Source organism: Notothenia coriiceps, unplaced genomic scaffold, assembly GCF_000735185.1.
Source record: "Notothenia coriiceps isolate Sejong01 unplaced genomic scaffold, NC01 NC01_scaffold00037244, whole genome shotgun sequence".
In the NCBI taxonomy this organism is placed as follows: domain Eukaryota; kingdom Metazoa; phylum Chordata; class Actinopteri; order Perciformes; family Nototheniidae; genus Notothenia; species Notothenia coriiceps.
Genome location: NW_011369945.1, coordinates 8,263,563 through 8,290,307, shown reverse-complemented (window position 1 = coordinate 8,290,307; position 26,745 = coordinate 8,263,563). Strand labels below are relative to the sequence as shown.

Genomic DNA, 26,745 nt, shown 5'->3' with positions numbered 1-26,745 from the left:
GTGCGAACACTCCTAGCTCTTATTTAAACCATTAGCATCAGAAAGTTGTAAAAATGTGCTATTGGCCCAAGTCAATGGATGATCGGGTGCTTTTTGTGAGTCAATGTTTTGAATCATGCACCAATCAGCATCTTTCATAGTAATGAATGGGGCCTCGTCTACTCTCTGTTTCCAGTTGACTTTATACGTCAATGGAAAGCACCAGGAAAAAAGTTCAAACCATAAGTNAAAAAAATATATATATATATCGTTTATACCATTGCTTTTTTTATATTGACTTCTTGAATGTTCATATCGAGATATCGATACGATAACGATATATCGTTCAGCCCTAATTTACACCTCTCTGACTTTTCTCTCTTCAGTTATTTGTCATTGTACATAGGGAATAATACTTAAATTATATATTTTAAAGTAGAAAACATTTAAATTAACCTTAAACAGAAGCCAAAAATACAGCTCATATCTCAAAAAGACAAGCAAGTATCACCCCAAAATGTTTTATAGATAAAAGTCCCTTAAGTCATTCCCAACCACATCTTGGCGTCTGTAACTTGTCACTCAAAGCATTTTTAGACGACTAAAGACACTAGGGATGTAACGATATACCGAATATCGCGGTATCGCGGTAAATAAACTTCCCAATACCGTCGTGAGACTGACAAAAAAATNTTCCATATGTTGTATTTACACTAGGGCTGAACGATATGGACAAAATGTCATCATATCGTATCGTATCGATATCGAGATATCTGGCATGAATATCGAGATATGACATTTTGTCCATATCGTTCAGCCCTAGTGTAAATACAACATATGGAAGAAAAACATCTTAAATACTGTGTTAAAGTTGGGCAGGGCGATATAGCTAATTAAAAATGTCATGATAAAATCTTTCTGTCCACAAAAATTCACAATTCTTTATGTCAAATCTTAAAAATTACCAGAAAAAAAAAATCTAGATGTGAGATGTTTAAGATATGCCAGATCTGTTGTACCAATAATTAAAAAAGTGAACTCCCCTCTCCGTATTGGTCTGACCTTTGCTGAAGTTGGCGCTGGCCCCTCTGTCCAGGAGCAGTTCTGTGAGCTCGTAGTTAACCACACTGACCGCACACATGAGAGGCGTCCAATCAAAGCCGAGCCTGGTCTCCACGTCCATGCCTGTCCACAGCAAACGGATTAAGAGCGGCAATGAAATGATTATATAAATAACACAAGATGTCCCTAATGACCCCCAGCACACAAAGATGCAAACACAAAACAAGATCCTGTTGTTTTGTTCAAACTTCCTCTTTTGAATTCTTGTTTTTCCCCCATCTCGAATGATTTCAGAAAATCACTTAAACAATGTTTTCTACATTCTCACTGTGACTAGGAAGTCTGTCCCCACCACCAATTCAACCATTTAGACATCCTTATACACAAACAAACTGTATATAATACAACAATTTCATTTTAAGACAACAGGACTCCCGTGCAAGAATATTTTCTTATTTTTATCTACCAGTGTTTCAAACGTGTAGTTAATTGATCGTCTCAGCCAAAAAGATAATGTCTAAAGAACTCAGTATATGGGCAAGCTAAGACACTGACAACAAAGTTAATACAATATTATTTTTTAACAAAAGTTGGGCATGTTCGGAGAGTACTTGCCATCGTCCAACAGCTGTTTGACAGCCCCAATGTCTCCTTTACTGATGGCTTGTTTCAACAGCGACACATTATCTTGTGCATGTGGCACAACAGCATCCTGATCCTGAGACAAAAGGGAAGGATTAGGATGGATTTACACTTTTTTTTACAAATATATATATATATTTCCTGCCATTATGTGTGGATGGCATTGACAAGTGTCCATATAGGTCAGGGGTGAAGAGAATAATTAGCGATACAGGGAGAGAAGCGGAGAGGAGAGTGAACAGGCGTGTTAGCGGCAGACAGGGAGAGACAAATAATTACACATGGCGCTCTCCAAGAAGAGGAAAGTGGACAGTGAGAACAGAGCTTTTAACCCTGAGTGGACTCATTCATGTTCATCCTGCCCACTGGGAGCACAGAACCAGTGTGTCNCACTGTACAAACCCTATGCAAAGTTGTATACCGCTACTTGACGTAAAGATTGTTAGACCTAAAAGCCATTTCTCTTCAAGGTCCTCGACCGGAGGTGTTTGAACCCGGCACATTGCATCCGTTTCTTGATTGGCGCTCCCCCCGGATGGATGTAAGTTGTCACATGCGTCTCGCTGATTAAACTCATATCGAGGCGTCTCTTGGCCATTTTTTCTTTTTGGAAAGGTGACTTGATGAGTGGAAATGACTGGCTTTTTATCTGCACGGATTTCTTTTTTACCTAACTCCACCCCCTCGGTCTTCTGACATCACATAATTGGGGCGGACCCTTCTGTCACTTTTATGCATACTAATGTGATGGAAGCGGCATTTTGTTTTATTAGACTTAGGGGCGGGCCCACCTGTCACTTTTTATGCGTAGTAATGTGATTGAAACATTTTTTATTATACACCATAAGGCGCAACAGTGGGGGCTTTTCACACCTGTGAATACACATCACCCCCCTCCTATCGACGGATCTCACACCTACCTGGGATATCACACCTACTTGGGATCTCACACCTTGAACAAAGAGGAGGCGGGACTTAGCTAATTTGCATAATTGGGGGAGGTGTGACCTGTCACTTTTTTATGCATACTAATGTGATGGAAACAGTATCATTATAACTACTCATGCAGGTCACCAAACTCTCACGAGATGATCCTGACTGCACCACGGGACTTCAGGATATATTTTGAGACTTTTCTTTGTTCTTTGGGTTAGCGATGATAAACCAGCAGTGGTGTAATTTAACTACATTTACTTAAGTACTGTATTAAGTAAAAAATGGAGGTAACTGTACTTTACTTGAGTATTTTCATTTATGCTTTTACTCCATATTACATGTTGTACCTTACTCCACTACATTTATTTTACATATTTAGTTACTAGTTATTTGGCAGATTTAGGTTAATACAAAGTATACATATATTATCATAATTTATTACAGTTTAAGCTATACAGTAGTCCATAACATAATTCACATAAACCCCACCTTGACCAAGTGCAACATTGAAGTGATGAACACATTAATCAGAATCAGAAACGGGTTTGTTTCCAGGTAGGTTCACACATACGAGGAATTTGACTTAATGTCATGGTGCATACATAAAATATAAACCAAAACTCTAAAACAAAAAATCTTTAAGGACACTGTAATAAAATATAGTTAGATAGCAATAAAATAGCAGTAATTTACAGCTAAATAGAATGCAGTGAATTATAGCATATAAAATATGAAATGTAAAATAAGAAATATGTGCAGTAAGCACCTGAACATTGTGTGCATTAATGTAATGCATATACACCAATAATTTAAAAATAAAAAACCTTTTAAATATAATTTGAGTTTAAATGTGCCACCATTATGCATTACTATGAGTTACTTTACTTTTGGTACCTAAAGTACATTTTGATATTAATACCTACTTTACACTGTGGTACTGTTACTTTTGCTTTAGTAAATAATCTGAGTACTTCTTTAACCTCTGTAGAACAGTGTATACAGAGATACATAGCCTAACATTACTGCTGCTCCTCTTTAAGGTGTCCCTCCACCAAAAACTGTTAGGAAAGACCCCCTATTCATCAACCCCTTACCCAAAAAACACACCAAGGTACCTTCCATCCAACAAGTCCTTACCGCAGAGCAGCTGCATCCAGGCGCACGTCTTGTACACAGAGGCGGTGTTGCAGAAGAAGAAGAGGGCGAAGCAACCGATGCAGCCGAGGATGAGCACCATGGACAGCAGCACGAACACCGAGGCCGCCTTGAAGGCTCCGGACGGGATGGAGCTGAAGTCGGAGATGCTGCCCTGGCACAGGAGCTCCCGGTCGGAGTTCCCGATGCCCACGCAGTAGTGGAACAAGCCGAAGTGTCCGGCCTGGGGGGTGTTGATGCTGTCTCCGATCCAGTAAGGCTGGAAGAGCACCACCACACTGATGATGGCCAGGCAGATGGTGAATATGGCCCACAGGACCCCGATGGCGCTGGAGTTGCGCATGTAGTTGTCATGGTAGATTTTGGAGGCTTCTTGCGAAGGCAGCATTTTTCTCTCTCACCCCCGGATCCCCCCTGCACAGCAACCTGTCCCTTATCCTCTCGTCTATCCTCCTCTATCGTCAGGAAAGGATGTCATACTAAGAAAATAATATATATAAAAAGGATCAACAAAGTCCCGTGATTTGTCCCCCCTCTCCCCCTGTAGCTCAAGACCTGGATCATGCGTTTTTAACAGTAGTCTCACATCCAAATGCTCCCACCTCCCCCTCTGTCCTCCCATAAGATCAGTCAAGCATTCTGTGGCGAAGCGTGATCCGCTCAGCGCGTAAAGATCCCGCGGAGCTCCCGGAGCCGGATCCAGCGGCCGGTGGACAGCAGCAGCGTGCCTCTCTTCAACTCCGCCGCTCGGTGTCCGCTCTGACCTGCATAAAGAAACATTCAGAGGTCCACTCTTCCGGAGATGATGAGGAATCCTTCGCTAATTAAAATCCAACAGAAATGCACACAGACACTGATTCAGCCTGTGACATGCTTCCCTCAGCAGTTCAACTTAAAAAACAAACAAACACCACATTATGTTCAACGGAATTCCGTCTACGGATGAAAAATAAATACAAAATATAAATCAGTCCTCCAACAGAGCACCACCACAGCCCTCTCTCTCTCTCTGCTGTGAGGCTGCAGCTGGACCCCGTCTCAATCCCTCCGAGAATGAGATGCATTTTGGGTAACGTAGCACAAAGTTTTGCAATTAGACAAAATAAAATATATACTGCTGCATGGAATTTGACTCTTTTCTCAATAGTTCATAAAAGGAAAAAGTTCGGTTTATTTCATTTATTTTAAGTGATTTCCCCAATAGTTTAAAGAGTATAGGCATATTGTTTATTTAAAACGTATTTATGATATATCATTTTATACAATGATATATATAATAAATACAATAAAAAACAGATAGGCCTACTAGCCTATTTATTTATAATAATGCAAACTGAAAGATCCCCTTTTATTAAAAACTACATTATTGCCCCTTTTCCACCAAACCGGTTCCAGGGCCAGTTCCGGGTTAAAGCCTGATTTAGTTCTGGTTCTTCGGCCCAATCACAAACCACTCCCTCGACCCTACCCCTCCGTGACGGGGTGAACTCCGTCTGTAGCCACACTTGCAGCTCAACGAGGCTCCCTCCTGTCAGATGGAGGGAGTAAATACAGCAGCAAGCTTTGGTTTTGTTTCATTTTTTGTTCAAGTTACAAAAAAAGTATAACCATAAGCATACAAGTACCAATAGCCGGTACATGAATTTACTAAAATACTAATAATTCTCATATGGCGTAAAAACCAAAGTATACCCATCGGAGAATAAGAGGGGGGAGTTTTACGGTGGTCGAACTATGTAACATTGCCAGGTTGTAAATGTTTTTATAATGGCTTCTCGTACGGCGCTGGCGGGTATATCCCGTAAACTCCGGGCCGGGGTGTCAAGGGCTTTATCTAACGGTTAAAAAAAATTTATCATATGGTAGAGGTATAGAAAAGAAACACCCATCATCTAAATTTACGATCTCCGTAGTTGAAACACGTCGTTGCGATACTGCTTATATTTAGCGGTCGTTTTACCGTGTTTTTGACCATACGGAGTCCCTGCTCCTGCAGTAAAATTGGTCGGGTCTCCTCAGTTCGGAATGGGAGAAAATTAGGTATTTCTTTTTCATTTAGGACACAATGTCGAACAAAAGTAATACCTGCGTGGCTCGCATAGGTATATGGGGAGAAAAACGGAGTTTCACGTGGTCTAACTACGTAGATTGAAGTTATAAATGTTTTTTTTACAAGGGCCCCCTCGTACGGGGCCTGGGGATCTATCTCCCACAGTCAGGTGACGGGGTGAATATTTTTGATCGTGAAATGGTGACGGTAGGGGAGAGTCTACGTGGGACTCAGGGTAAGGGGGCACTCGGAAAGATTTTATTATGTCATTTCTCTGTTTGGGTGGTCGTACGCATTACCTATATGATATGAAACACGTTCCATATGGACAACGACTAAATCTGCATACCGTGGAAGAAAAATAGGTTAAGTTCGTGACCAGTTTCATTTATGTTTCATTCGAGTATCGTCTTAGTGTGCTAGGGACCAATCACAACGGACTGAAATATTTACCACACCAGCGCAAGAAGTGCGACGGTCGCGATGATCGAACTAAGTTAAACATCAACGGCATGAGCGCTATTGACCAATAACGAGTCCAATTGCAGCGGGGGGAGGCTACATTCGCACTGCAACTTCGCCGACGCACCTTTGTCCTTCCGGGTAAGGGTTTGGCGGGGATGCTGGTATTGGGGGATGTGGGAGGGCAAACGAAAGTAAGTGGGCCTCCAGGCGGTATAAACTCCCGACAAGGTTTGGTTGCTACACCCTCGCCACCCGATAGTTCGGGAGTTTGTCGCTCAGGCGTGCACACGACTGAACTCTGGCCAGGATGGACTGGCTCAAGTGCGATGCACACAGGCAGTTCCTTTGTTCGACAAATTGTTCATCGGTGTTTGTGGTGGACTATTTGAGCTACATTGTGTGGGAGTACTCATTGGAGTATTCAAATTGAATCCTATTTATGCACAAATCAGGATCTTTTTCCCAGTTTACACACGTAAAATTAATATTTCAACAACATATAAATGTCTGACCAACGTTTTTGATCTCGAATATTGTAGTCCAAAGTCTTAATTTCTCGAAATGTTTTTCATTCTGTGTTACTTTTATACAAACCTCAAAATACAACTCAATAATTAAATCGTAAGAAACACGCGTTTTCTACGACTAAAACTTTTGGCAACAATGTATGTCATTGGCCGTAAAGGAAAAAGACGGCTTCTTCCNAGACTTCAGCTGTGTGGGACCATTTTAAATTGGACGACGGTAAGAAGAATATGTGCCAAATATGCGATAAGAAACTGGCCTACCACGGTGGCACAACAACTCTGGTTGTTGTGCCACCGTGGTAGGCCAGTTTCTTATCGCATATTTGGCACATATTCTTCTTACCGTCGTCCAATTTAAAATGGTCCCACACAGCTGAAGTCTTCGGCATTTTGTGGGTGAAACGAGGTGAAACAAGGTCAAGCGTGCCATTTGCCTTCGTGACTGTGAGTGAACGCGATGTCAGGAGCACAGGCTGAGATTGTATATATTTCCGCATTTTAACAGTGCAATTCAAAAGTATGAATATAGTATAAGAATATGGCAATTCGCCTTTATTAATAGCATTTAGAAGAAGAAAAAAAAAGAATATCCGAATAATGAAATTGAAACCCGAATAGTTGGTCAACGAACAGTCCTACCGGGGACACATATTCATGTATAAAAGATGTACAAAAGTGCATTTTGCATGATAGGTCACCTTTAACTTAAATTCTCATTAGAGACTAATTAAAAAAACACTTTTGAGTATTTTTCTATGGAGAACATACTGAATAGAATTCCAAACTGTGACCTTGATCATCTTATTTTCTGCAAACTAAACTTTGGAGCACACTTTGCTTTAGATGGAATATGGCAAGAAATTCTGTGCAATGATGAATATACAACCAACATTTCAGCAACATATGTGATGGCACCTTTAGCTGAAGAATTAGACTATTTAAAACACACACACACACTTTCATTGTCTCCCTTTGAGGATGTCTTGCAGCCTGACAGCAGCAACGAGGGAGATAACAGGAGACCAACACACACACACAAACACACACACACACACACACACACACACAAGCCAAACCTGGTCATGTCAGCATTTTCAAATTGTGATCTTCACCTCGCCAAAATCTTTTGAAATACGCTGTGACTGCTACCAATTGGCTATGGGGCCTATAAGAAGTTACTTACATTACATAAAGCACAGCAAATAGTTTACAAGTAGGTAAATGTACTCTTAAATAAAGAAAAATTTCAAGAAAATATTAGAAAGTTGCGGTGACTTAGAAAAAATTATATAATAATGCATTTATAAAATGATAAAGATTGTATTTTCAGAATATCGGCATATGTTGCAATAAGGACACTAGCACTTCTACTGAACTGCAGTTGGCATCATCAACCTTTATATAACAATAAAAGGTTATTCATGCTAAACTAGCTAAAGCATGTCTCAATTCTAAGTGTCTTCAACAATAATACAAGACAATACCAAAGTTGCTTGTTACATAAATAAAGTGGGTAGGGTGAGGCTACTCGTCTTCTTATTTCTTAGAAACTGGACAATTTCAAATATAAAATGTACACAACAACACTATCGAAATATAGGAATACACACCAAGCCATTCTAGATATCCCATTCAAAGAAGAAACAATATCTTGATTGTTTTGTAGAGGAAACATTTCAAATCTAAAACATGTTAGAAGGTGTGATAAAGTAAGAACAGCTGCCTGTAATGTATTTCCTGTAATAACTGTCAGGTGGTTCTTGAGCAACGTTTGCACAATGAACCTTTGTGGGTAGTAAACAAGGAAAGCAGTTACTATTGATCTGGTGTTAAACCTTTGTCTCCCTCATCACAATGCTGCACACATCACCATGCTGATGAAGCACAATGATGCAGATGCCTCCATGCAGGGCACAAGGTCACGAAGAAAGCTTTCATGGGCATGATCATACAGTAATGTGAATCATATGCTATAGACTTCACATTAAGCACAACAGTATGAGAGGATTTGTTCACCTCCGTCATTAAAACATCATATACTGTAAGTGGATATCTTTAGGAAGAATTGTGGTGCAACAACAACTTGTAAAGACACCTGATGTTGATTACATCTAACATTTCTCACTGATCTGAATAAACACATTCACACATGACAATTCCTCCACTAATAGTGCACATATATATACACCATGCACCAATTGTTGGTATTACATTTTCAGTGTTGGGCTCATTAATATGAATGAGGTCTGTCTGACATGCACACAAACACACACACTGCACTACACATGCATCATGCAGATTTACTGACTTGTGTGCACACACACCCATATTTAGAGACACGGGCATACACACACACATGTTGGCACAGTGTGTATAGCCTGACAAACTGCTACCCAGCTCACATCCCTTTATTTACCCGGCGATGTGCCCTGTGTCCTTCCCCGCCTCTCTTCCCTTCCATTCTTTTTCTTCCCCTCCTTTTATACGAGTCCACCCAACAGTTACCTCCTCCCCTATCACTGCCCGCTGCCACAAATCACAGCAGCAGAAACACTGAAAGGACAGAGGGAGATGGTGCAAAGAGAGAAACAGAGAAAGTTAAAAGGGAGGGGAGGGAATAGTGGGGGTCTCTCTTTCTTTCCCTCCAACAAAAGACCAGTGGGCATCCATCTCGGGCCTATCTGTTGACACAGGGCCACAGAATGAGCAGCCAGCTGGCTGGATCAACACGGATGAAAAATAGTAGAGACACAGCGACAACAACAACCGCAGCAGTGACAACTATGACAACAGTTGCTCCGATAAAACAACAAATATAAACAACGGAGATATCCACAGAAAAGGGAAAGACCACCAAGTGCAGGCAACACCAAGGGCGGCAGACAACAATAACAGCATCCAGCTAAAACTAAAACCCAAGACATCATCTAAGAGATGCACATTTTAAGCAAATAATTGAACCGATAGTCTGCCACCTTTATCTGTTAATCAGTAATAATTTATGAAACACTTTCATTAGAAAACAGTTTAAACTCAGCAAATGATAATCGGAGTCTGCAACACATTATAAGTGAGAACAAGAGTTATTTCAATGATAAAAGCAATTAACAAAACATAATGACTGAACTAATTCTCCTGTCTGATGGCGCAACTAAATCTCCAAAGATGAGAAAACAGAGAGCTGCACAACTTTCAGCTTCATTATAGGACATTAATTAAATCACACTAGACTTCTGTGTGCCTGGTTTTATCTAAAATAATCTGAAGACCTGATCTGCATGACGGAGTGATTGTTGTGAGAGTGGTTCACTGCAGCCAACGTATGCCCAGCTGCTGGAACATCTGCTCAGCTGTGAATACTGTCACTCCGATTGTATCTGTCCCTTTACTGACAACGCTTAAAATGCTTTTTACCTCAGAGAAAGAAAGTGTTGCTCAGACAGTTCTTCACTTTGGGTGTTCATTTTGTGGGAAGCATGTGTAATTAGAGTCCTGCTGTCGGCTCAGCTCTAACCCAGCAGCTGCTTCTGTATGAAATGCTGGTTTAGAGTTAGCATCAGATAGCTAAGACAAAAACAAAAACTGTGAACATTTCACAACATGCTTCAGAGTGGTTCAACAGGACTGTGAGTGAGTAGTGAGGCACGCTAAGATTCTTGTCTTCCTGGAGGGCAGGGAGGTGCGTTTGTTTTACAGCTTATGGGGCCCTTTATGGTGTTCACCAAACACACCTGTAAATACAAGGGGTTTCACCTGTAGCATAACCACATTGTCTTCAGCTTTATTAGTAAATATATGTTATATTATTAACGGCAATGAACCATTATTGGATTATTTATTGATATTTTTACGTCCTATTTCAAAATACCAACAAGTGAGCGTGGCCTGCTACATCTAAAACCATAGCAACAGCGGGAAAAACATCCTCATCTTCCATCAGCACCTCCAGAAATTGCATGTGTGCTACAACTATTATTATTTTTGCCACCACTTTGGGTTTTACGTCGGTTAGTTCTTTTCTTTTCCATTTTTCCATTCTCCCCCTCTCAACGTCTTTCTCTCGTCCATTTCACAGCTGCGGAGTGAACATCTGAAAATCCGAAATGTGCGAGGGGGCAAACGGCACCCCGTCATTTCTCTTCAACACCCGCTCATCTTCCCTCTCCATCTCGCCTCTTCCCCTCGTTCCTCGCAGCCATCAACCACAACAATCAGCCGAGATCTTCGCTGAGAGGGAGGGAGCAGAGAGCATGAAGAGGAGGAGGAGGAGGAGGAGGAGGAGGACAGAGGGAGGAATATTAATGGAATTGATGGTAAAGTGCAGCGGCTTGACATTTAAGGCTGAGACCGACTGGACTTCGTGGGTACCTGTGGCTCAGGAAAGGATTTGACTTGTATATATACACGGGTCACAAAATTGAAAAACGTATAAAGTACAAATCCCACTTCATGGCAGATTCTTCATTTATTGTTTTGACGCCAAATGTGAAAAAAAAGGAGGAACTACTAGTGAGGTGTGACTTCACTTCACTCAACCTTAGATTGTTTTAATTAAACCAAACTGTGATCTCAGCAGTTGGAATTTGAAAGCATGCCGAGACGAGCAACGCAATAGATGGCAGACAAATATGCTCTCTATCAGCTGTGATAACATTTCTTTGTATTTACCAGTTTAATTGCAGAGATGGAGTCATGTGGAATTTAAATAAATTACTTTTTTAAGGACTGAACAGAAGGTACAGTAATTCCATCTAATAATATCCATTATTATTGTCCTTTGCAAAACCAGGAAGTAGCTCTCCACAATCAAAACACACAGTTAGGGACACAGCTTTCAGGATGACCTTTGTTTTGATTTAAAAATAAGTGATTTAAATAACAACCTGTTCAAAACTTTAGTAAAATTATGTTATGGTCAGGGTATTCATAAGCGGTTTCTTTAATAAGCTTAAAGACACTAAAACTCTTTGTAAAAGTTCAAATCATTATGGATGCACCCTTTTAAATTACGCTTCACCATTTGATTAACTATTTAATGAAAATATTGATTGGTGCAACTTTAAAAATACATTTCCGCGTTTTTTGGAAATAGCTTCCCTTAAAAATATATAATTTTTTTTAACTCACTCGTGTTTTATATCTTCACTATGACGGTCAGGAATGATTACTTCAGAACTGCTGCTGTGACCAAGACATTGTTAAAAAAAGCTGAACGCAGTCTTTTGTATTTCAATGATTACATTTTGGCCATTCATGTGTATTGAGAAAAGCAATATCCCTCAGAGAGGAAGCTCCCTATTTCAGTGGAGCCGGACCAAACACTTCCAGTTCTTCCAGCTGGTGTTGGTGGAGACCGAGGTGGAGAGTGAGCGATGACGGAGCAAACAACAATCATTGGAGGAGTGAGAAATGGAGAGGGAGGACTGCGATAAGACATGGTGAGGGAGGCAGAGAGGCCAGAGCGGAGAGAAGTGACGAGAGCTGATCTCTATTGATCACCACAGACAGCTTCATTATCAGCACTTACTGGACACACGCTGAATTCACAACCACTTCCTCCCGTGTGTGGGTGGCTGTGTGCACGTGTGGGTGTGTGTATGCATAGTACATTACTTTTTTAATGAAGTCTGGTGAAGATTCCCAAGTTGACGGTATCAATCTGGTTATTGCGGGGCGACTCCAAAATCCAATCTATAAAGAGAGACAAATTATTTCAATGTGAAAACGTCTGAAAGACGGTAAGGTTTGTGTGTGTTTGTATGATAATGTGTACCTACCTGTGTACATTGTTGAGGTGTCCCTGCAGTCCGCAGCAGCAGCAGCAGCAGCAGCAGCAGCAGCAGCAGCAGCAGCAGTCACAATGAATGTTTTCCCCGGCAGTACGTCCATGAATTAATGAGCGCGGATGTTGAGACATCTCTCTGAGAGCCGGAGAAAGAATTGAACGATCAAGGAGGATCGGGAGAGAATGAAAGGAGGAAGGAAAGAAAAAGTAAACAAAATGGTCTTTTGTGAGAAACAACAAAGCCTCAATGCTTTTGTGGAAATCAAAATTGAATACAGTTTTTGAAGGCCAATATCAATATCAACTCGAGTACTTTACTTAAGTTTCTTCCGAGGTGAAGAAATACATTAAAATGTGGGGAAATTGGCTCATTCTACAGAATTTCGATTACTCGATTTTCTCAAAATGTGGTACTTTTCTTGTCCAACCCATTCTGAGCATGAACACTTTGTTGATGTATTGTTATAACTAACCTGCCTAAATGATTAAAAGAAGCTTAGCTAACATTAACAGAGGCCATACTTGTACAAATTAGTACTTTTTAATCATGACAGTGAAGAAGCTAAATAAAATTCAGAATACATTTTATTATTTTCACCTTCCTACTCAAACTCAAAATTCCTTAAAAAAAGTTATTTAGTAGTAAAAGGGGAAAATACTAATATTTAAGTAAAAATAAAATGTTTAGAGAACTCATAAGAGTATTATTTCACTTATTAGTGATATTAGATATGACTATTTTCTATTTAGGTTAAGGATGTAAATACATCTTACACTATTTGTTACCAACTGGGCACCATATACAGTATGTTGTATGATATCCTCTATTGTTTTATGTTGTTTTATGTTTCATGTGGAACCTAATTGCGGCAGGTCTCCCTTGAAAAAGAGATCTATGATCTCAATGGGACCAATCTGGATAAATAAAGGTTACAAACAATATACAATAAAAACAAATATGTATGTACTCATATATTTGAGGAGCCAGTATTCAGTTGATAAAAAGGGCCAATATTGGATTGGTCCAGAACAAGGCTATCTCCAAGGACTGCCATGCACTACATTAGCTCTGCTTCTTATGGGTTTCCTGCAATACAACCAGGGAACATTGTCCACTCCACATCCAAGCATCTCATCAATGAGAGCACTATCTGAATGCATTGAATAGTCAATAGGATACAGCGGCAGATAATATGGCTGAGGGAAGGGAAACAGGGTATAATGCATGTTCACTTCAAATCTCCTTTTTCAGCCCCCCCTCTCATCCCCACACAGCCTTTGCCTCATATCTTCCTTTCATTACCTGGAGAGGAAGCAGCAGCGGCGGAGGGGGGGGGGTTGAGATTGAAGGTAGTTAGTGCTCGCTGGAGTTAGAGGTGTGTGTGTGTTGGGGAAGTGAGGAGAGGAGGGAAGAAAGAATGAGCGAAGGCTGGCGAGGCGTTGCCTTGACAACGGGGAGCGAGGCCCTCGTTAGCCCAGCAGGTGCTAATAGGGATAACGAGTGGGGGCTGAGGGGGGAGCAGAGAGGGAGACCTTTACCTCTCCCAGCATCCTTTGCTACGGTACTCCTTCTGTCTGCTCCTCCTCCCCTCCTCTCACCCTCTCCTCCCGTCTCATGCTCCCCCTATTTCTTATTCTTCTTCTCTTGCCATCCAACTATTCCATTTTGAGCCTCTCTTTCCATTTCAGCTGCACCGGTTGCACTCATTTCAACAACTACCGGCCCCATTTGCCCCCCACCCCCTCCCTCTTTCTCTCGCCGTCTCTCCATTTCCACTTTTCTTCTCCAATCCATTTTTTTGCCTCTTTCTCTAAATCTCATCCTCTTCTCCAGCCCTCCATCCTGTCCTCCATCCATCCTTACAGTACTTCAAGACGGATAGAAAATAAAGTCCTCCAGCCGGCTCTCCAGATGGAGAAAAAACAGGAGCAGAGAGACAAGAAAATAAAAGCTATGGGGATTGAGAGGGCAAAATAAAAGAAAAAAGGAAAGGGGTAGAGGCAGAGAGACGGAGAGAGGACATTCAAATCAATACTTGTGTTTGTCAGGTTGTATTTTTCTGCTACCTCGTCCTCCCCCTGTACTCTTCCTTTTCTGTATGTCTCTTGCTGACACACACACACACACACACACACACACACACACACACACACACACACACACACACACACACACACACACACACACACACACTCGTGCTCTGGCTGTGAACCCAGCGGCCGCCGCCATTTCAGGTTGTTTTCTTGTCCTCAAAGCTCCTTCTGCCTCTGCTGCCCAGGCCATTTTGCCGTCTCCGACAAAGCCTCTTCATAAGGCATTCAGCAAAAGGACAGATCTTACGCCGCCGATTCATGAATGTCGAGTTCATACAACCTGATGCTAATTAAAATACAAGTGCCCAAGGCCTGGCCACTTATCCACACAAAGAAAACACAGGGACTCTGCATCAATGAGAGGTGCTGTCCAACAAATACGTACAACATTAAAGGGTATAACAGTATTTCCCAATGCCTGATTCTCTGTTAAAAGAAGGATACAAACTTATATATCACCTGTAAACCACTGACTCACACCTAAGCATGCATTCATTGTTATATAGCAGTGGTAGAGTGGTAGAAAGTAAGAAGTGTGACCTTTTGGTAATTAGTTTATCCGAGGCAGACTGCACACACAGAACAGGCAGCATAGCCCAAGGTACACAAGCACCTTTACCCAAATGCAAATATGTCTCTTGCTCTATTTGTCCTCATAGAGAGGCTCCCTTGGTATACAAAAACGCAGCATGGCTTTAAAGTCATTCACACAACATTAAATAAACAATATTGCCTTTTTTCCATCCATTTGTGCCAGATCTGTTACCACACTGTACCCGTCATATCTCTGTGTCTGATAGTGACACTCGTATTTTGTGTCATGTTTTAAATTTGGCACAGTAATAGAATCCTGCCCTCACTGTTCTCGGCAGGGGTGTCAATCAAGCTGGAAAACAGTGTGGGGGGGTTATTTCAGTTGTCCACTATGTTCCAGGCCTCAAATGGCTGACCTCAAAGTGTTGTGAAGTGTTCAAAGCTCCAAGATTCAAAGGCTTCATTGTCAGATGCACAGTAGCTACAGTATAGTTTTGCCAGGACAATTCCCAGGCTCCTCCAACAGTGCAACATACATATACTCAACAAACAGACTCAAAGACAGTTTTTTCCCAAGAGCCATCATTGCTCTCAACACCTGAAATCATACCTCTTAATATTCATAAATGTGACTCTGTACATATATACATATCATTACTATTATTTTTATTATAAATACATACTATTATTATTATTTATTACATTACAGATTTTATTTTTATACTCCTGGAAATAATTACTGCACTTTATTCCTTATTCCTTTATTCCTTATTCCTAAGTATGTATGCTGCGTGTATTTGTTGTCTTATGTTGTGATGTTTTTTTGTTTTGATGGCACCCTTGAAAGGGATAAGCATTTATTATCTCATTGTACATGTATAACAACATTAAACGATTATATTATATTCTATTCTATACTAACATAGGACATGAGAATAAACACAACTAATGAGAGAACGTTACAAGTGACCAATGTGCACATAAATGCAGAAAAAGGTCAATTACATACAAGTAAAATAGAATACAAATAAAGACAGTACGTACAGATGTAAAAGTAGAATTACTACAGTGTAAAAAAGCTCCGTTAGTAAAGTCCTGTATTTAAAATCTTATTAAAGTAAGAGTACAAAAGTATTGGTATTAAAGTAAATACTTAAAGTACTGACAGTAAAAACACTAAAAGTCCCAATTCCGAATCTTATATTAAATGACCGTATTATTATTTTTGATGCATTAATGTGTATACAGTACAGCTGGTAAAAGTGGAGCTAATTGTAATTACTTTATAAACTGCAGCTGGATATTTTAACCTTTAATTAAAATATGAATCACAGATTATTTATATTTTGTATGAGATTAGAATCTGAATATGTCAAGTTACTAGTAACTCACTTTTGCGAAATAAATGTAGTAGAGTGAAAAGTATAATATTGGCTTCTGAATAGTAGAAGTATAGAGTAGCATAAACTAGAAATGCTCAAACAAAGTAATGTAAGTATTTTATGTAAGTATTTTACTTAAGTACCCCTACAATCTTAAGTATAATACTTGAGTAGATGTGTGTGTACAGTGGAATAAAATACTTCTTGTTGTAATAAAAATAAAAACATGTGGGCTGTTAACAACTGTATGCTATAGAAATAGGAAGGGGGAGTCCAAAGAGTGATGACAGGGTCCCCTGATTTCTAAAGGTTTGACATCACCCTACTGCTTATTTCCATCGCAGTTATATTGACAGCTATGTGTTAAACGGAAGTTTAAATATTCTGCAAGCCATTAAAAGGAAGAGGGAAATTGAATGCTGCCTCTAATTGTTATTGTGTGAGATTCAATGCTATAAAGTAGACTGGCTTTGTCCACAGTCTCCTAGGTTCCTCCCATAGCATAACAAGTGTGCGGAGGGGCCGAGCAGTCTTTTCTTCTGCTTGTTTAAACTCCAGCTATCTGTTTGGTAGTTAGGCTGTAAAACTGCCAATAGACAACAGACACGGGGGAGGAAAACAGTGACATTGGAAAGAGCTTAAAGGTGGGATTTATCTAAAATATTCTCTTGGTTTTTCCCTCAAAACACAGCCAGTACGCAGCAGCAACACATTTCACACTATTGTTCTTTCACTACAGTCGTTGTTCAAGCATACATTGATTATACTTCCCTACTGGTTTATCTTTATCATTTAAAAAGATTCTAGTTTATCAGCGTCCTGAGTCAAAAACTCAAATTTATAATAATAACACTTTTGCATCCATCATTTTCACATGGAAAAATGTTAACTATATGCCTTGTACTATTATAATTATTTGGAGCAATGCATATTTTTCAGACAAAAGCTGATAGAATCACAGTACGTCTTTCAATCCCACTAATATCATGTTATCCCCATGTGCACTCCAGCTCTCACCTGCAGTCTCTGAGTTCAGTTTGCCCTGAAGGGGAGAATGTATTACTGTCACGCCCTCTTCCAAGTATTTGTTGCAGGGACTGATGAGGTCACAGTGTACATGCCAAACTGTTACATCTCAATTCAAAAACTAATAACAGCTTTCAGTTGGCGGCGGGATCATTATTTATCTTGCTGTTAATAGGACAAGAAAGAAAAACGACTGGCAACACATTTCAAATAATGATAAATGCTTGTTTTCACTGCCAAGGTAAAATAGTTGGCATGGCAGTCTGGAATAAATAATGTCTTCATCATTCAGTAGGTAAATGATCAGAAGAATCTTAACTCCAAACTTCTTACAAAACTTAAATGTGTAAAGAACCTTTTTATATATAGAGTGTGTCATGCTTTAAATGGCTGTAAAAATGTATGCACTCTCCTGCCAAGCACTTTAGAGTGCCAACCACATTATGGCATTTATGCATATATTGTGTATGCATGCGAGATAGAGGACACCTAAGTAAATTCAGTGATGCACGAACCAACAAGGACACTGAAGCGCACGCACGCACGCACGCACGCACGCACGCACACACACACACACACACACACACGCACGCACGCACGCACGCACGCACGCACGCACACACACACACACACACACACACACACACACACACGCACACACACACACACACACACACTTATGCAGCAGATCCTGAATGAATAAAGCAGTGATGATGCAGAGGTCTAACTCAAGGACTATCTCTCTCTTTTGTCCATATCGCTCCATGTTCCCCTCTTCTTCTCTTCACAAAAATAAACCAGGTGTGCATCTGGTGTAGCTCCCTCCCTCTACCTGTCACCTCAGGGATGAAGTAATGAGTGAGAGAGACGGGGGGGGAGAAAGAGGGTGAGGGAAGAGGAAATTCCCAGCAGAGGAGACGGGAGTACAGACATTCCTGGGGTGTGAATAGTTACAACCCCTCTCTTTTATGCTGCGTGGAATCAGGTCCAAAATGCTCGGGGGCAGATATGACCCTGCAGCTGACTCACACACACACATACACAGACAGACACACACACACACACATACACACACACACAAAGAGCTAGAGTCTTCTGAAACAGCTGGATAAAGACATCATCTGTCATGGTTGTCAGCTTACGCCCATCGCGTCTCGACAACAACATCAAAATGCACATGTACGCCAGCGTGTGCGCAGAAATCCCTGAAACACACTCTGGCTGAAATGTGTGTGAGTGTGTGGCGGTTGTGAGCCACCCTCCCACCTCCGGTAAATCACATGGACAAACACACATTCGTCCTTCGCTCTCATCGCTGAATAATAGCAGGATAGAGACGTCATCTGTCACACTCGACTGTCAACTGTCCAAACACGGCCGCCCACCTGTCCCAAACACACACACACACCCAAAACCTTCTCATTCACAGATACACCCAAAATCTTCACATTCACATGTACAGATAGATACACACAAACCCAAAACCTTCACATTCACATATACTGTACACACAAACCCAAAACCTTCACATTCACATATACACACACACCCAAAACCGTCACGTTCACAGATACAAACACGCGGGCTAAAGAAATGCAACTGCATCCCCTCACACATCATAACATTTCTGTCTGTAAACACTCCAATTACCTGAGAGCAGCATGGGGTCTGGGGGGAAATTACTGCTTCATTATCATAGCAGTTATTATGTTAACCCACGTGTCAGAGTCATGGCCCCACACACACACACACACACACACACACACACACACACACACACACACACACACACACACACACACACACACACACACACACACACACACACTACTGGGCTGATAGCACTTTTATAGATGGACGGGGGAGGTCATTACAGCAAAATACATGCATTCAGTATGAGAGGAAAACATATGAAGGCTACTTATGATAATATGTATTTCACTGGTATAAATAAAAGTTAGTGTGGTTGTGTCTGTGTGTGTGTTATTCTCACTACTATTTTATTCAATCACATTGCAGCTTCTTCAACAGCAGCCCTTCTCTGTAATGTATTGTCCAATATTCTGTAACTATGTTAAAACCAGCTTTAGAGCGACTAAGCTATTACTGCTAAGTGGCTAAGTGCTTCCGAATTCACTTCATCCTGTGTGCTGGTTGTTAAGAAAGAAAAATATAAGTAAAGTGAAGCTGACCGGCTCCAAAAAGATAAAGGCTATTCCAGAGTTGTGGTAAAAAGCAGCTGGTGGACTGTTTTCTGTCTTGCCGTCGGGAGATTTCGACTTTAGTTTATGGTTTAAAAATACTGTACATCTGTATTTTTCTAGCCCGTTCATAGCCTCTTCATTAAATGCAAGACTCCCGTTTCTGGTCAGTGTAGGTTCGGCAGAGGATAGTTTCCTAGAGACGGTGCTCGTAAAGCAGGCAGTTTTGGATACCTCCCCGGACTATGATTGGCCACAGTAATACACTCCTTTATTCCCACTTGACAATGACTTTGTCACTTGTGCTGGCGCAGCTCTAAAATGAAGTGAAATTGAGTGTAGAGAGAGCTATGGCTCAGCAATATCTACTTGTGAGGGGTGTTTAGCCCCTGTTTGACAGTGTTGGCTCTGTCACCCAGCCCACGGATTTAGCAGGCCAGACACACATTCAATAACATCCTGATCACCCTCCAACCGAATATGGCCTCCATAAAATGCTCCACTGCCGGCCGAGCTCATAACGTTCGACATCACCGCAGGGAGGAGCGGGAGGAACGCAGGGATCACATATTTTCATAGTCCCCTGACCTTGACGATTGAAAGTTATTTGTTTAAGGATAATTCTCAAGTGTATTAACGGGCCCAGTGTTTCACGAGACTGGAGGTATAAACACAAGCTGTGTTTAGGTTACAACGGGCCCGAGCATTCCTGGATGGCGGGGGGGAAGGCAAATAGCGTGGTCAAAGCTGCTGGCAAAGTGAGACAGTGGAATAGAATATTGAATCTGCCCAAATATGGAAAAAGCCATAAAACAATCACATCAACAGCAGGACTCTTTCAGGACAAGCGTTTTTGTGGGCGTCCAACTGAGGTGAAATGGCACACATGCTTTCACTCTCACAGACACACACAAACACACTCATTTACAAAGTCACACACACACACACACACACACACACACACACACACACACACACACACACACACACACACACACACACACACACACACACACACACACACACACATGCAAAAGCTCCTAGAGATGCAGAATGGATAATTAAAAAGACATGCAAAGATACATCCATATGCAGCAGATCTCTCCCCTTCTTTTGGCACACAAACACACACAAATATACACAAATACACACAACACACACACACACAGAGGAAACCCTTCTCCCTCTTTCCGCCCACCACGATAGCCTTGGCATGCCGTAGAGAGAGGCAGGAGGCCACATTTAGAAAACAGAAGGGGGCTGTTGCTCTGCTTCGATGGAGAGCTCACACCAAAACTTAGCCAAATTTCCACTTCTCTTCTTCTCTTTCTCAAATCATAGTACGCTGCTTCAGGGGTTTCTGTCGTAAACAGAGCTGAGCAGTGCTGTGTTACAGACAAAGGCACAACATGTTGGCGAGCGGCCCCTATCCTTATTCGATTTTTAATGCTTGACATCTTTTTCAACAATTTCTCCATCTTTGGCCCTTAATTAGAAAGTGCATTGTTTTTGGAGTCACATTTCCAACTCGTCAGTCAATCAGTGTTGGCAGTAGCCTGGGCTCTTTCCTTGGAGTTTCTGCAGAGTTTTACTTGTTTACCGTTCAGCATTGTTCAACACCGATTTTCTATTCCAACGCACCAGTAAAACATGAATTCCATCATGTTTAAATGCATTACAAGAGAATAGCTCATTGTAGAACAAAGATGCTAGTTGAATCAAGAGGTGTTATCTACAGAAAATACTGTGCTAGTCCTCCAATTCATTTGAATGTTGTCGGTGTTGGGGCTATGGCCTTAGTAAAAGCAGCGGCATGTGTCAAAAGGTTTACACAAAATCTACTTTTCCCAATCAGACATCATGCTATTGCAACCAATCACGTATCCAGCGATCAATGGCCCATTCAAATTAAATACAACAATCGAAAAAGTGTCACTCGAGGAATTTAAGCAACACTCCCAGCACAACCCTGCGCTTATCTCTACAATGCCTGACTTAGTGAAAATAAGGCCTTATGGCTCCACACAATTACAACTGTGGTGGTCTTTGGAAATTGAAACATTGGGTATACCTGAATTATCTGTTCTAAAAACAGTGAGATAGTGTAGGGGTTTATTCCTTTTGTTTAAAGCCGGAGGCACAAATCTGACACTATAAAATGATCTGCATGGCCAAGAACGACTAGTGGTTTAACAAGGTGCTAATATTAGAATATTGGCTTTATAAAAGTAATAGGCAAATTATTAGGAACTTGATACAGCAAGTACCACAAAAGGAATACATGGAAACTATGAGCCAGTTCAAAATATCAACATCCAACCTGCATTGTGGGGTTTCATAATCAAAATAAAACTTTTTTCAGGTTACTGCGTTCTGATACCAGCTCCCAAACGTAGACACTCTTTGGATTTCATGAATTTGAATAAGATGTTGGTGTGTGTGCAGACTCAGTGAGCATTGTTATGGAAGTGGGTTCAGGAGGAAAATGTGAACATATGGAGAGTAGAAAACATGCCAGAGACCGCAGAGTAGAGTGGACTTAATAATGGCCGGGGGTGTCATTTGAGACACAGACACCCCTCCAACCCTGCACACCCACCCACACACAGACAAACAACTGTGTACGCTCATTCACATGAACAAACATTTAGGCTGGCCTCATTTTAGTGGCTCACCTCCTTCTCTCTTTTTGCTATGTCTCTCTCACACACACGCACGCACGCACGCACGCTCACACGCACGCACGCACGCACGCACGCACGCACGCACGCTCACACGCACGCACGCACGCACGCACGCACACACACACACACACACACACACACACACACACACACACACACACACACACACACACACACACACATCTCGCTTCTCTGACCAGGCAGTTGAGAAGGGGTCGGAGTTCAACTCAGTAATGGAGTCTCTCCCACCTGGCGGTGTCAGGTAATACACAGAGGGGGAGGTGTGTGATTGCATGTGTGTGTGTGTGGTGTGTGTATGTGTGTGACTGCGCGGGGTAGCTGAAATGGGGCCGGGCTGAATGACCCAAATTGTGGCGGCAACCTTGAAGAGCTCAGGTGGTACACGATGAAAAAAGAAAAAAGCAGGAGTTAGAGGAAGAGGGAGAGAGAGCCAGCGCATGAGAGGGAGCGAGGAAGGGGGAGAGGGGGGGAGGAGGGGGAAGGCACACTGTGGTAATACGTGTCCTTAAACTGATTTCAGTTGTTTTCAGAACAAGGTGTGGTCTTCTCATCTCTGCATGGCACTGCTACTGATTGGAGGCTACGTATATGTGTGTGTGTGTGTGTGTGTGTGTGTGTGTGTGTGTGTGTGTGTGTGTGTGTGTGTGTGTGTGTGTGTGTGTGTGTGTGTGTGAGAGCTTGTGATTGTGTGTGAGAGAAACACAGAGAAAAAAGTAAGGAAGGATATTTGTGTGAATGTCTTTTGTGTGCGCATACATCTTGAGCATTATGCTTGCTTCCTTACGTAGTTGCAATCACATTTTTTTGGCTCTCTGTTTGATTCCGACGCTACATTTGTGTGTGTGTGTGTGTGTGTGTGTGTGTGTGTGTGTGTGTGTGTGTGTGTGTGTGTGTGTGTGTGTGTGTGTGTGTGTGTGTGTGTGTGTGTGCATGTGTGCGCAGAAAGCTGTGATAGGCTGAGCAGCTGGCTGGCTCTTAGTGTCTCTGATTAGTAATCAGTCAGCATTGTGCCTGAATGCAGATTGTTGACAGGGCTGGATGGCGAGGTGGCCTTAACACTAAGAACCTCATCAGAGCCACAATCTCGCTTTTATTTGGCCTTGTTACATTTCTGATTGCGTATATTCAAATTGATTCTAATGGGAGGTTACATGGTTGGTCAACGGACATTAAAATCACGTGTATGTGGTCTGGTATAGGACAGAGGGTATCATTTGTTGTACGAATTATAGAGCTCGTTCGGTCAAATGTGTGATTTTGTGTTACTGTATGAACCAACTGTTTATGTAAAGTATTGAAATGAGGACATTTAGTTTGTAGATTTATGAATCTATGTTTATTTTTTGGGATATTATTTATCCCGTAACACACTATGTCCAAATGCTGCGTCTGCTCCAAATCTTTATATTTAATTGCTGTTTATTATGACATTTACTGTGGTTACTTTCACGCATGTTGTAAAATAATGATAAATTAAAAGTGTAAAAATACGACCCATCTTGTAATAAACCATGGAAAAAAAGTTCCTCCTCCACAGACCTTGTTTTCTCTATAAAGAGCACTGATTTGAATGATGCAAAGCAGCTCTGCATCTTATATAACACACGTCTACTCTTAATGTAGATGTGTTTCGTGTGAGTATACATAACCCAGAACATATGAAATACAGAGTTCATGGCTCACCACTGCCAAAAATAGTCTGCTTCAATTTGGCCTGTGATGAAGTTTTTCAAACATTTCTCATGCGTATTTGTTTTGGATAGGTTTTGGTCCATTATTTCAGCATTTTTCACTGTTGAAAAACATATGGCGATATTGATGAATACGACCTATTGTTGGAGGTATTATTTGTCATTCTGACTAGCTCGCGGTGATGGATGGGCGTGAGTGTATGAATGTGATTTATTGCACCGGGGGTAGTATATGGTTGTGTGAGGGAGTCTGTGTGAGAAAGTCTATTAAAATGACCTTGAGAGGAACTCCCACAACTGCCTGTATATAAACCAACAATGAAAGGTGAAGCTAATGAGCTGACAGAGTGTTTATATGTCTATTTTGGTATGTGTAATGTCTGGCAAGGTGCAATGCAACTCGTACTGCAGTGAAATGGAGACCTGCAATGTAAATGCTGAAATTCAGACATTTATTATGCCTATGTGTTTATGTTTTTCTCCCAATTCCGTACATTTGTAACCGTCTTCCTCCTCCACGTCTGTGTGTGGTAATGTTCTTTCAGTATACTGCCGAGAAAGGTCTGTCTGTTGACCACTGATCACCCCTTAATAAACCCACTTCATTAGACCACAGGCTCCCATTCATCAGTAGCCTGCTTACCTCCTCTATAGGAGCCTGGCTTAGACACACACCAATCATTTACCGCTAGAAAATGTGTGGCTTCCTCCCAGTGGGATGTCTGGGCCCAACTTGATGATTTATTTACAATTCTGACCGTGTGCTTCTGTGGCAAATGCTTGACTTTCAACGGAAGGATTACTTTTCGAAGCAAGGGCATTGGGCAACAAGCCTGGGTGTGACTTGGCAAATGTTATAAGCCATTGTGGCGTGCATAACAGATTACGACGGAAGTATCATTTAAATTCTTCTTGTTTATTGCCAGTTATTTTGAGAAATAGCCAATCTATCTATGGTATTAAAATATTATTTTAAGGCAATATGAATCATGTTCCTAGATGCTGGATAGAAATATGTTCCATAAATGTGCCATTTGCCATGTTTTTCATCAAGATTTGGTTCGATATACCTTTACTCAGAGGCTATTCACTTTAAATAAGCACATTTGTTATACTGTATCTCAAAAACAATAACGACATGTGAAAACAATGTCCCACAGAAATGCTTTCCACAGAGGCCACTAAAACAAACCCAAGCAGGAACTTAGTGAAAATAAATTACCTTAAAGGAACAGGGAAACTTTCCCATGAATAATATAGGAGCCATTCCGGGCACACAGATGGATTATGGGCTTCAGATTGACAAGGACGCCACTCAGAGGGGTTATTAGCTTAAAAGACCATACTGGCAGTTTTGCACATTTCAGTCCATTAACTACAAATCACATATACTTCACATCAGTGCTGACCATTTCACAATGCACACTGTAGGTTCGAATATTGATTTCCCACCTCTCTACTAATGCAGTTGTGAGCCGCTCTGCTTTTATCATTTTTGTTCCTATTAGTGCATTAGAGCAAACTTTAAAACTGGAAATGTAATATTTTTATTCAAATATGTGCCTTGTGGTGTTCTGGGTTGAGTTTGAACAAAGTAGCTTGTGAACTTTAGGATTATCAGAAATCACTGGTGTGCAAATAACTTTTTTGTCATTAATTAAGCTTCAGAGTGGTTCCCTCAGTTCAATTAATAATATTTGATTGACCAAACAATTAATCCACTAATCATTGCAACTGTACATCTTAGTTGACCAAAATGTAAACGTGAGACTTCTGCAATTACTTACTTTGCAGACACATTCATCTTTAAGAGCATGTCATGGTCTTTATTTGTCTAATTTTTGGTTGTATGTAGAGATGTCCCAATCCGATGACGTGATCGGGGATCGGAGCCGATCACGTGATTTTCAAAAGATCGGAATCGGGAGAAAAAAATCGGGGATCGGGATTTCTTTTTTCTTTTTTTTTTATAAATACTTTTTTTTTAATTTTGTATTCAATGTTACAAAACAAAAATGACCATGTTCAAGTCTTAAAGTCATCCTGAGGCCTTAGTTTTGGTTTCAAATTACAGAACATCATGTATGTGTTGCTTCTTTGGGGCTTGTTTTCATAGACCTGCTTATTTCTCTCAAATCTGGCAACAGAGTGGGCAGGGCGCAGTGTCTAATTGTAGCAGTAAGCTAACGAGTACTGAAAGCTTTATTTTGTTTTGATCCAATGCTGCACAACTGAACTGATCCAATGCTGCTGTGAAAGAAAGAAGCTATATCCATGTTGGATAGAATATCCAATTTAAATAAAAAAATAACCTTAAGGGACAACTTGAATGCTTTTTTTTCTCTTAATGCATTGCATAAAGATTGGATCGGGAAAAATCGGTATCGGCAAATTGTCAAAATCAACTGATCGGAATCGGATCGGGAGCAAAAAAAGGTGATCGGGACATCCCTAATTCAGGAGACAGATCAATAGAGTTTTATCTTCCCGGCCTAGGGCACATGTTCTACC

The 26,745-nt window shown here is 41.1% G+C and overlaps 1 protein-coding gene and 1 pseudogene across 1 annotated transcript in view; both read right to left on the bottom strand.

Moving 5' to 3' along the window:
- Positions 1–26,745, bottom strand: part of LOC104965263 (ankyrin repeat, SAM and basic leucine zipper domain-containing protein 1-like) — a 37,903-nt gene that overhangs the window by 9,352 nt on the left and 1,806 nt on the right. The window contains exons 2-3 of the mRNA XM_010794221.1: positions 1,657–1,759; positions 1,019–1,164 (exon numbers count right to left, since the gene is read on the bottom strand). Coding sequence (XP_010792523.1) covers positions 1,019–1,164; positions 1,657–1,759 — 249 coding nt within the window. The remainder of the gene's footprint in view (positions 1–1,018; positions 1,165–1,656; positions 1,760–26,745) is intronic.
- LOC104964596 (lipoma HMGIC fusion partner-like 4 protein pseudogene) lies at positions 3,639–4,931 on the bottom strand (annotated as a pseudogene).